This window comes from Syngnathus scovelli, chromosome 8 (genome assembly GCF_024217435.2).
Source record: "Syngnathus scovelli strain Florida chromosome 8, RoL_Ssco_1.2, whole genome shotgun sequence".
Lineage (NCBI taxonomy): Eukaryota > Metazoa > Chordata > Actinopteri > Syngnathiformes > Syngnathidae > Syngnathus > Syngnathus scovelli.
This window is the reverse complement of record NC_090854.1, coordinates 10,372,500-10,383,096: the sequence shown is the minus strand read 5'-3', so window position 1 is coordinate 10,383,096 and position 10,597 is coordinate 10,372,500. Positions and strand designations below refer to the sequence as shown.

The 10,597-nt window shown below is 40.3% G+C and overlaps 1 protein-coding gene across 1 annotated transcript; it reads right to left on the bottom strand.

Annotated features, from left to right (window-relative positions):
- Positions 1-6,015: 6,015 nt before the first annotated feature.
- gtf2e1 (general transcription factor IIE, polypeptide 1, alpha) lies at positions 6,016-10,574 on the bottom strand. The gene is made up of 6 exons (XM_049728108.2): positions 10,397-10,574; positions 9,691-9,986; positions 9,307-9,464; positions 7,979-8,174; positions 7,656-7,897; positions 6,016-6,908 (listed from the first exon to the last, which is right to left on the bottom strand). Exons 2-6 carry the CDS (start codon positions 9,978-9,980, stop codon positions 6,442-6,444), a joined length of 1,353 nt encoding a protein of 450 aa, XP_049584065.1. The 5' UTR covers positions 9,981-9,986; positions 10,397-10,574; the 3' UTR covers positions 6,016-6,441.
- Between the last annotated feature and the right edge of the window lie 23 nt (positions 10,575-10,597).

Genomic DNA, 10,597 nt, shown 5'->3' with positions numbered 1-10,597 from the left:
CTTGTTCTTAAGATGTTTAAAACCTAGTAATATAAAAAAAATGTTTTTGGGACAATTCTGTCCAGCAAATGCAACTATTTATTTAATTTGTCTTTTAATAGTAATGGAAGCTGTTTATGTTTGAAGGGAATTGTGTGTAGCAATGCCATGTTGATTGCATTAGAAGTGTCCCGTAAGAATTTTTATTAAACATTCTGGTGCTATTTTATAATACTTCCGTTTCAAATATTCTGTCATGTAGAGGAATCAAAAATACTGGCTCATGAAGCAAACTTGAAGCTTAAGTTCCCACCAAATAAAAAATAAAAAACACTTATATGATGTAGCAAATACACAAAGAACAATGACAAGCATAAGCTGATGTGAGTAAACCTCAGTAAATCGATTAGTCTTAGAATTGCGGTGACTGGGACAAACAGCACGGTCAAGCTGGTTTAAGACCATTCTTAAATATTTTAACAGAAAGTCATTAAGGGCATTTTAAAAAGTGATTTTTGCACATATTCATCCATTAACGAGGCCGCAAACATGCATCAGATGGCCAAGGCTTACTTTCTTTTAAATGTAAGTGACAGGATTGTTTTCCAACCTTGTAAACACTTTTATTATTAGTATCATCAGGACTACTTCTAATGCCCATAGTTTAATCTATTTATATTTTGTTCAGAACTTGCATTATAAGTGGCAGTGCCAGTATAAAAGGTACTGATTTGAAAATGTGACAGAGTACATTTTGCCAACATCCCTGCATGATGCAAGACCATTCTGAAAGGTCAAAATAAATTGGACATATAAATATGTAAAGCACAGTGTGCAAATTAATACATTAATCATATTTATGAGATACCGCTGGGTAGAGAATGTCAAATTTCAAATGTATAAGTCCAAAGGAAGAATAAAAGTATTTAAAAGAAATCCAGTATCATAATTACCTAATTTGAATGCTCAGGACGAATGATATTACGTAAGCTTTTTACATCAGCAGCCTCTGCCCTCTGGCAAGGCTTGATGTTCCCCATTCTGAACACGGCACACATGCACCCGTCTGTCCTGCTCTGCATTCTGATTTAGATATGATGATAAAATGTCAACACTGACAACATCACAATGATGGAGAAAGTCATCTCGAGCAGACATGGGGATTTTCGTGTTGAAATCATCCAAAGATACATACAATCTTGGAAAAGTATGGAGTGAAAAAAAAGCACAACTCATAACTAGCATTACAAAAAATATGCATTGTTCATATAAAATGTGCTATCTTACATTCAGATGCTAGAAAACATCCTATTTCTTTTTTTTTTCTTTGTCTTCATGAGAAATGTGTTCTTGAGTTTGGCAATGGCTGCAGATACTACTTTGGTCTATTCAATTTTTTATGGGGGTGTGTGGGCAGGGCTGACCTTTGGTTTTCATTTGGACCACAAGCAGAGTTTTTAAATGATTGATATATTTCCCTGCAAGCAGCATTTTCATGTTTTTTATATATTTATTGCAAATTAACCCGATAAGTCCATACAGTCTTATAGTCGATGAGCCCAGAAAATAATCAGGGCTAATCTCCATTTGCATGGCCAGATATCAGTTCACTATAATTTAAACACCATAAATATACAAATCCAATGAAACCAATCAATTGCTTTGGGCCAGTTAATATCTTCTGAGGGATTACGATACAAAGAAAAACAAAATGGAGTCACAGAAGTTGCTCTTAATCCATTTGCAATTAAGAATTCCTTCCTGTCAATGGGACCACTAATAATTGAGTCAAGGTGGACAAAGTGAGGTTGTGATGCTTCAGGGCCTCAACATTTCCATATCAATGAGCCGACAAAAACATGCTTGATTTGGGGGCGGGGCATTCATTACTGACTAGCAGAAGAAAACAAGAAATCTTTTTCTTTTTTTTTTTTTTTTTTTACCCGCACTAATTCTCATTTCAAAGCTCGGGTGCCTTGAGAGCAGGTGCTCTTTGAATCAATACAGAATACAAATGGGATGTGACTAAAAGGAAGAAAGTGCTGATTAGTTTTTCAACAAAGCTCACCACCTTTTAGCGCAAAAGATAAATTAGTGCATTTCTCCTAACAAATGCTTAATAGCCAATAAGACATTTTATGATGTTCTCATTTCTCAGCCAGGACCGGGTTCCTTAATTGCCGACAGAATAAGCTGCGGTATCATCACGATAGTCATCACAATGTTCGCAATAGTGATTGTTCAATAATTGGTTTACTTGAGGAAAAACGCCATCAATACTCTGTTCAAAGTATAAAAAAACGGTCTTTAAATTAAAAAATAAATTTTCCTCAAAAGTGCTTAGTGATAGCTCATTATAAATTATATATGACGATAGTCGACTCACAGCATAGCTCAAACGATAGTATTTAATTTAAACACAACTTTTGGGGATTTTTTTAGGTCGTGGCAGATTTCGGTGCCCAAGGTAATCAGCACATACAAGAGATGATAATAGTTGATAAAAGCATTTCACTTTTGTTTGAGGAGGAAATCTATTGCAGGTGAAGTGTTTGGCGTCATACATAATTGCACTTGGGGTCTCATTGACGCGTTGAATATTAGGCTGTCAAGTCAAATGTCTGAGGCCTATTTGTCTCTTGGATTGCATGGAACAAGAAAATTGGTTTCTGGGTGTTGAATCGTTGCTGAGAGCACATGTGAAAGGATGACAGTCGCTGTATAAAATGATGACACCAAATCGTCTCAGGGATGAGAATAAAATGGGAGGAATAATAAAATGACTTTTTGGGCATTTCCAAGTGCTGTATTCAGGTCAGGAAAAGAAAAAAAAATCATTTTAAATATATAGTGATTGAAAAACATTGGCTATGTATTTTTTGGTGTATTATTTTAAACTAACCACAAACAAATACGGGATCACTAAAAGGCAGCCTAAATTGTTTATAATTTCCAGATGCCACATCACAGAATGTCACATTACACTCACCAAGAACACAAAAGCAGATGCTGACCTCTGCACTTGCATCTGTTCCAACTGAATGGCTTCCCTGTCCACGTGACATTCTGCAATGCACCCAACGCTGAGCCAAGAAAAGTCGAGTGGCACTGCGCGATGCACTTAAGCGGTAGAGGATTTAAAGTGAGCAAATAATGGAAATGAATGACTCACACATTAACGGATGGACCCTTTCCTGGGGGTGGGGTGTGCTGAGAGTTTAATTATGCCAGGGGACTTTTGCTGGGTGGCATAGAAACAAGTGTTGGCATGATGAGTCGGTGACGTCAATACGCAAACTCATGGGACTTGTCCTACAAGGCCTGGTGGTGGGCGGAGGAGGTGGTGTGAAGCCAGCATGGAAGCTGACAATGAAATGAAATCAACTTCAAGAGAGAGAAAATTGTACATTGTATGAAAGAATATTTTCTGTATTTCATGGCCACTTACCTGTTTACAAGACCCCCCCGAAAAAGAGCAATAGTCTATGTTGAGTTTTTGTTGGACTGCAAATCTGAGTAGTCGTTGGATGTTTGTGTGTGTAAGTGGTTTTGCTTCTGACACTAAACTGAAAGATTACTGTTCTACTTTCTTCCCTGAAACCAAAGACAATTGGGTGATTAATTATTTACGTTAGTGGTCTTCTAACACTGGCGGAGGTAGGATTTTTTTCCTTCATGTGCAAGTATTTCGCTGAACGTCTACAACAACTATTTTATTTTATTTTTTTAACAAACCAAAGGAATTCTTTCAGAACTGCTGATAAAGATGAATTCTCAGAACATCTATCAAAACAGATTTTTATAATGTTTTTTTTTTTTTAACAAACCCAAAGTATTTTCTCAGAAACGCAATATAAAGATGAATTTTGTGTTCCCTACGAGGGACAAGTAGAAAAGTGGGTAGAGTATGATATATGAAATATATCAGTAGAATAATAATTCTCTGAAAATTTGGAACATACCCAAAATCGGCCTGGCATCTGCTCTGCTGTTTGTTGCTGTTTGTGAGTGATGTACTATATCATATATTATGCACCATCGCAAAAAATATTACATTTAAAGACTCTTCACTGTACACATTTTGACTTCTTTACTTTTTGTTAAGTCATTTGTATAATAACTTGGATTCAGTATTAGGCTGGAAACAATCTTACACCACAACAAAGAACTGGAAAAAAAAATGAACTAAACTTAATACCATTCACTAAAAGTGAATCATTATTTCTAGTGTGGGGAGCAGTGGAGCAGCCAGAAGCTAATCAGCCATGAAAATAGGTGAACACTCTTCAATGTTCCCCATGGGGTGAGAAATGATCAGAGGTCTGAGAAGGTCATGTCATTGGTCTTTCTGTCAATAGTCCACTCAAATCAAGTCTCCAGTGTGACAGTGCTGGAAGAACAGCAGTGGCATCATGGCAAACAAAGCACGTGATGGATTAGGAGGGCTGTCATGTCATCTGAGGTTATTGACAACTGGGACTAATAAAATTTAGAGATGCATTCACATAGTGTGTATTTCAAATGTTTTAATCATAGCTTTGTTATTTTCCAGCTCTTTTTGATGAAAGGATGCCAAATAACAACAGATAGCTCATCTGTGATAATTGAACACCAATGCCAATAATACTCGTCAGGAAATCCAAGAAATTGTAACCGTGACTAATGAGGAGCAAAATCAAATTGAAATTTCAATCAGAGTTCATTTATGGTCAAGTGCCTACTTCGAATAATTAGGCGTCGGATTTGGGAGAAATAAATCAGTATGGTATCTCAGAGCGTCATCTAATGTCTGGCCGAGAGGAAAATCAGTTTTGCAATGATAAGAAATGCAAAAATGCCAATTTTTTGTTATCTTCACTTTCATTTTCACTGCACTCAAATATTCCACACTTTATACAGTGGAGTCTCGAATTTCATCATGAGAGAAGACATGGTTTGAATAGAAGAGAGAGAATGATGAACGCAGGTGGACGGATTAAATCTTTAAAGAGCTCTCAGATTGCTAAGAGGGTCAGGAAAGCAACTGACAAGCCGAGCGGCGTACAGAGGAACCCGGTCGATCATTAAGCGCTTCATCTTCAGGCTTTATTGGATGAAGAGTGACAGCGACACCCCAATCAATCAATCAATCCTTACGTAATCTTCTCAGGTTAACCCTGCGAAGCGTCAACTTTCAACCAATTCATTCGGAAAACAAACACATGCCAGCCCTTGTCCTCTGGATGTCAATGCGAATCCATAGATTTTTTTTTTTTTTAATCATAATTAAGACAAAATAAATCCATTAGCACCTTAACGTGGTCTTTTTAGTTTTTACACCCACTTTACGGTTTCCAGGTTGAATTCCGTTCAGCTACTTTATAAGCGCCAACATATCTTCCTCTGCCGTGCTTGCCTCGCCAGATCAATGACACAGCATGGGATTAGGTTTTTAATTGCACTGTCCTGAAGGGTGGGGGTTGCTTTAATGAGGCCGAATGCCGTTTTCTTCCTGACCTTTGAGGCTCTGCCCTACAGGTGTCCATCCTCTGACTTAAAAGAGATATATGGGCTACGAGGGCTTTCCCTCTAGAGGTACCCGACCTCAGCAAGTTCCTCTACAGAGCTTGACATTTAAACCTGGATAAGTCAAAAAAGTGGAAAGTGATGCAATAGCCGAGTCAATCACCTGGACTGAATCCGATTGAACGTTCATTTTACTTACTGAAGAGAAAACTGAGGGGAAAATTCTGTAAAAGCTGAAAAAAAATCTATGCTCAATGGATGGCGGCTCCTATTCAGGTTGTTTGATGCCACTGAAGGCAACACATAACCATCATTGCTCATGGGCTGTTTCATAATAGTGAGGATATTTCAGAAAATATCCTTCACATGTGCAGGGAGTGGCCTAACATCCAAGCGCCACATGCTGGGACTGGCAAGATTAAACCAGTCATAAATGAAAGCATGTTGAGAAGTAAAGACTTGCTTGGTTGACTCAATGTGAGCCCTGTAGAATTCAAAATAATATTTTAAAAGAAAAACAATACAGATTGGTTGCAAGAGAGGAAAATGTATTTCAGACTGAAATGTCATGATACAATGCTCTTTATATTGAGCAACTGTTTGAACCTTTCAATATGGGTTGATTCTTCAGAGACCCACTATGTAGCATACTTGAGACCGATTTCTGTCTTGAGAAAAAAGACAACAGCTGCTGAAACTCACAGCTGATAAAAAAAAAAAAAGCATTGGCACAAAATGTAGATAGCGAGCTTGCAAGCTGTAGAACATACTCAGGAATGAACACTATTCAGAGTGACCTCTGAGGCAACACTGACGACACACGTGTGTCCGCTTTGTTCATCCAAAGAACATCGAATGTAATTACTTGGGAAGCTGCGTGTTGGTCGGTGAGTCCGGGCCCGGAGTATAAAAGGGCAGCGGTAAATGTTATTAAAAAGAAAAAAATGGGATGAGTTTTCAAAAGTACATGTCTTGAAAGAGTTTTTGGCCCATTTCAATGTAGGCTTCTTTCTCCTGTGCAGACATCTGCTCTACCAGCTCTGGCCTCTGGCTCACCTCTCCATAAGAGAACGGCCGACCTGCCACCATTACTGTGGGCTCATCTCCCACCTCCTCAAAGTCGTCGTCATCCTCCTCTTCCTCCTCTGCGACACGCCGAGGAGCGGCGGCGGCGGCGACTACGTGAGGGGGAGGAGCAGTGGGCGCCTCCTCGTCGGATTCACTCGTGTCGCTCTCCGAGTCGCTGGCGTTTCCTGAGGCGGACGCGAGCCCTCTGGCGGCAGCATTTGCTCCGCCTCCACCGGGTCCCGCCACGGCTCGCTTCTCATGGATGAGCAGGGCTCGCATCACCTCTTCGTTCTCATCTGGCTGGCCGGTTCCTGGGTGACTTGCGCCATCCTGGATCCCGGTCGCAATGTCTCCCCCTGTAATATGAAACTTAGTTAAACCATACGCTGGAGTTATGGTAAGCTGAAACTAAAACACTCACGTAAATTAATAGTTCAAGATTGCTCAACCAAAATCTGAAAAGAAACTCTTCTGCATTTCTACAAGCGTGGATAAATTAATGAGCAATGCTTGCTCATTCAGAAAAATCAAACAAGCTATGAATATTTCAAATGAAGCAATTATGATTCAAAAGAAATCTGGCCAGGCTTGATTGCTACATGTCCTTGGCTGGTGAACGTCAATAGGTAGCATAGCTCAGTGAAGGGCACTGACAGAAAGAGATAACCCGCTTTGACCAGAAACTAGGCTACCATGGCAACAGAAAGAAAGTAAAATTTTTAAGTTATTGTGCAAATGTCTAGTGCAGATTCCGTCGACTCTACATTCAGTCGTTCCAGATGAGTAATACGTCGATACAGTGTGAGGGACTGGGCCTGGACGCAAAGAGTGACAATCCAGGAGTGACTGATGCCACCAAAAGGTTTAGAAATGCCACAAGATGGCAGCAGAGCACTACTTTTATATTCTACCGCAAGATGACCTGTTTAAGCATACCTCCTCACTTCAAAGAGAGGCACTACAAGATGGCAATGCTTTTGACAAGACCTTGGCCTACCGATAATAAAAAAGAATAAGCTATTATGTGAATTTAAATTTTTTGAGAATGCCTCAAAATTAAAAAAAAAAAAAAATTATGTTGAGGAGGGAAAAAGAAGACTTACGATTCTTCAGCATGTCCGTCTCGCTGTAAGCACCCTCCACCGTGCTCTGAGTCAACCAGACGGGCCTCTCCTTCAATCCTGTGCCCTCACTGGCTTGCTTCTGTGGGTCATCCCGATCCTCCATATTGATGACAACATTCTGGGTGTAAAGGTCAGCGTAGGTCGAGCCTTTGTTGGACCAGGCTTCCCGGTGCGGGCCACTCGCAGCGTTCGCAGCAGCTGCCGCCGCATTGCGTTCCCGGCTTGAAAAAAGATCCACATTATTGGCTTTCAGCTTACTTCGATGATGGAAGTCAATATGTACGGAACAATCAGAAACTGACCTCTGCTTGAGGGCAGGGATCTCTGTGGGCTCAGGTTCCAGCAGCTCATGAGCCAAATTCACATCCTCGGTCTCGCGCAGCAGTACATAGATGGGCTCAATCTGTTCATTAAATCGGGCCACCAGTGTCCTGGCATCAGGGCATACAGACTCATCCTCTTCCACCTCCGTCTGACAGAATGTGCAATGGAATGTACCTGTGTGAAAGAGGACCATCCAGATAAATAGTTGACAACAAAACACAAGGCCGTAACCTAAAAACACTGTTTTAGTGGAATTATTTTTCACAGCTAACTGTTATCGAATGTAATTTCATTTCTAATCTGTTGAAAAATGCAATCTGTTGATGGAAATCAAACGAGGCCTGAACTCAAAAGTGCAGTCTTGGTGTACATAATTGAGTGTATGCCAAGATGAACTGGATGCTCTCGGCCATTTTGCCGCGTCACCGTCTTCAATTCCTTGCCAAGTTACACTGTAAGGCATCGCTATAAAAGCACAGGTGAAATTGCCCTGCACTGCGCCGAGCTCAAAATCACTGCACTCTTGTCGAAACTGCTTTTTAAAGTCTTGGAGAAAAGAAAATTGCAAGGAATAATGCAAACAATTTTCATTTTATGCACCTGGATGCGAGACTCACTTAAAACACATTTTAAGGGCATTGCGCTTGAATAAAATGCTACAGAAGCTGGCACCCCTTTCAAAAAAGTGCAAAGTGTGCATCTCCTCTCCTCAAAGGCGTGTAGCTGAGAGGTTTGGGACCTTGTGTACACATTCTCTGCTTCCTGGAAGAGGCCATCTGCTTCACTGTCAATAATGGGAACTCTTCCAGCATGAGCACAAGGCCTGTGTCTTCATTGTGTGTTGTTGTTGTGTAAAACACTCCCACAAAAGACATCCCGACCGCAATGCATTACAACCGTGGGATCGCTTTTGATGAATGTCCCCCTTGTAGACCTAAAACCACAAATGTCATCAAATAAAAGTATGATTCAAACAAAGAAATCTACTTGGATATTTTGAATAGATTTAAATTGCAGTATTTTGGGAATTGGGAATTTGACCAAGTTGAATGAAATGCACCTCAAATTTGCCAATTTTTGATGACGTTTCCTGTATGAACTGGTGACAAAAGAATCGTGCAGCCATATTCTGCAGTCAGTAATGTCTCCTTTCATTCATATTAGTGAGCAGGAATGCATAACACTGTGAATCATTATTCACTCTGCCCCAACTTAACATTAGTTATATATTTTTTTCCATATGGTAAATAAAGATGACTAAAGGAAAAAAAGTTAACCTAGTTGGAAAAAGTCACAATAAGTGTACCTGTCATGGGGTCAAACAGCTGATTGGCTTCTAGATCAGTGAAAGTGGAGAAGCAGCAGGGACATCGGAATGAGGCACGGTTGGTGGAGTCGCGTTCATCAGTCTCTATACGCCGTCTCATGTGATCCAGTTTGTACTTGACCACGTTCACGAGGACCCTGTCATGTCAGATTGCAGCAATGTTAACATACAGGAGAGTCAAACTCATTTTGTTGATGCAGTAGAATCAGAACTCCATTCCAATTGAAGGTCGAATGGTTTTTCTATAATTGGCACAATTTTGGAAGTTGTGGATGGTTGCTGGGAAGGTATCAGTCCCAGGTGATGAGTACCGAGCCAGCCTTGATTATTCATACAAAAAGGAAGACGTGATGAAAAAATAACCTGTAATTGATGAAATAGTAGTTGTGTCGAGTCGTTTTGCCATCCGGGGCCGTCTCCACTCTCATACGACACTTGACAAACTTGTCAGCTTTCAGCGTGTTGAGTACGGAGCGCAGTTGCTTTCGGTCAAACTTCAGAAGCTCCAGCATGTCCTCTTCACGGACACACGGGTTGCGAATGAGCACATCCAGGGCCAAGGCGTGCTCCACCCCATAGAAACCCCTCACCACCATCTTGGCGAGACGTTTCAATGCAGCGGGTACCTCTGTCAAGAGTTCTGGTTCTATCATCTTGCGCTGTGGGGGGGAAGGTGGTCCAAATGATGAGGAACAGAGACAATCTTTCTATTCTAAATGTATATGCTACATTGTGTGTTTTAATGAAGACAGGCCTTCCAAGCCCCATACAACATATGTTCATCACACATCCTAGTTATAATTATTCACCCATAGTATTTACAACACATAAAATGTATTGTCCACTATGAGAAGCCATTATTCTGATCGTATTAACTTCAAACTAATGCAAGAATTCGAGGGGTTTTTTTTCATTTTGTTTTTCCATTTGTTGCATAACCAAGTAACACAGCACGTCTTTTTGGTAGTTTATATCCAGACGATGTGAAATATTAAATGACGTTAAAAGATAGCAGCAAAGTGGAAAACACTGCTGATTGAGTTTTTTCTCATGAGTTCAACATACATACCTGCTTCTCCGCTACGCTCTGAAGGGACAAAAACAATTGTCTCACTTGTTTCTCACTTTAGAGAAAACATCTTCCGACTGAAGCACTAGAAAAATTTAGTTTTAGATTGATCACCGGCGAAGTTTGCTAGCATGCTGCCTGGCTTTAATTGAGCAGATACTCCGGAAAGGGAACGCAAACCCGAACTAAAACGATTTTCTC

Coding starts and splice junctions, on each gene's coding strand:
- gtf2e1 (XM_049728108.2), bottom strand. CDS start 9,980: ATGATAGAACCAGAACTCTTGACAGAGGTACCCGCTGCATTGAAACGT. Junction 9,465..9,690: donor TACTATTTCATCAATTACAG/GTTATTTTTTCA, acceptor CTGACATGACAG/GGTCCTCGTGAACGTGGTCA. Junction 6,909..7,655: donor GACGGACATGCTGAAGAATC/GTAAGTCTTCTT, acceptor TTCATATTACAG/GGGGAGACATTGCGACCGGG.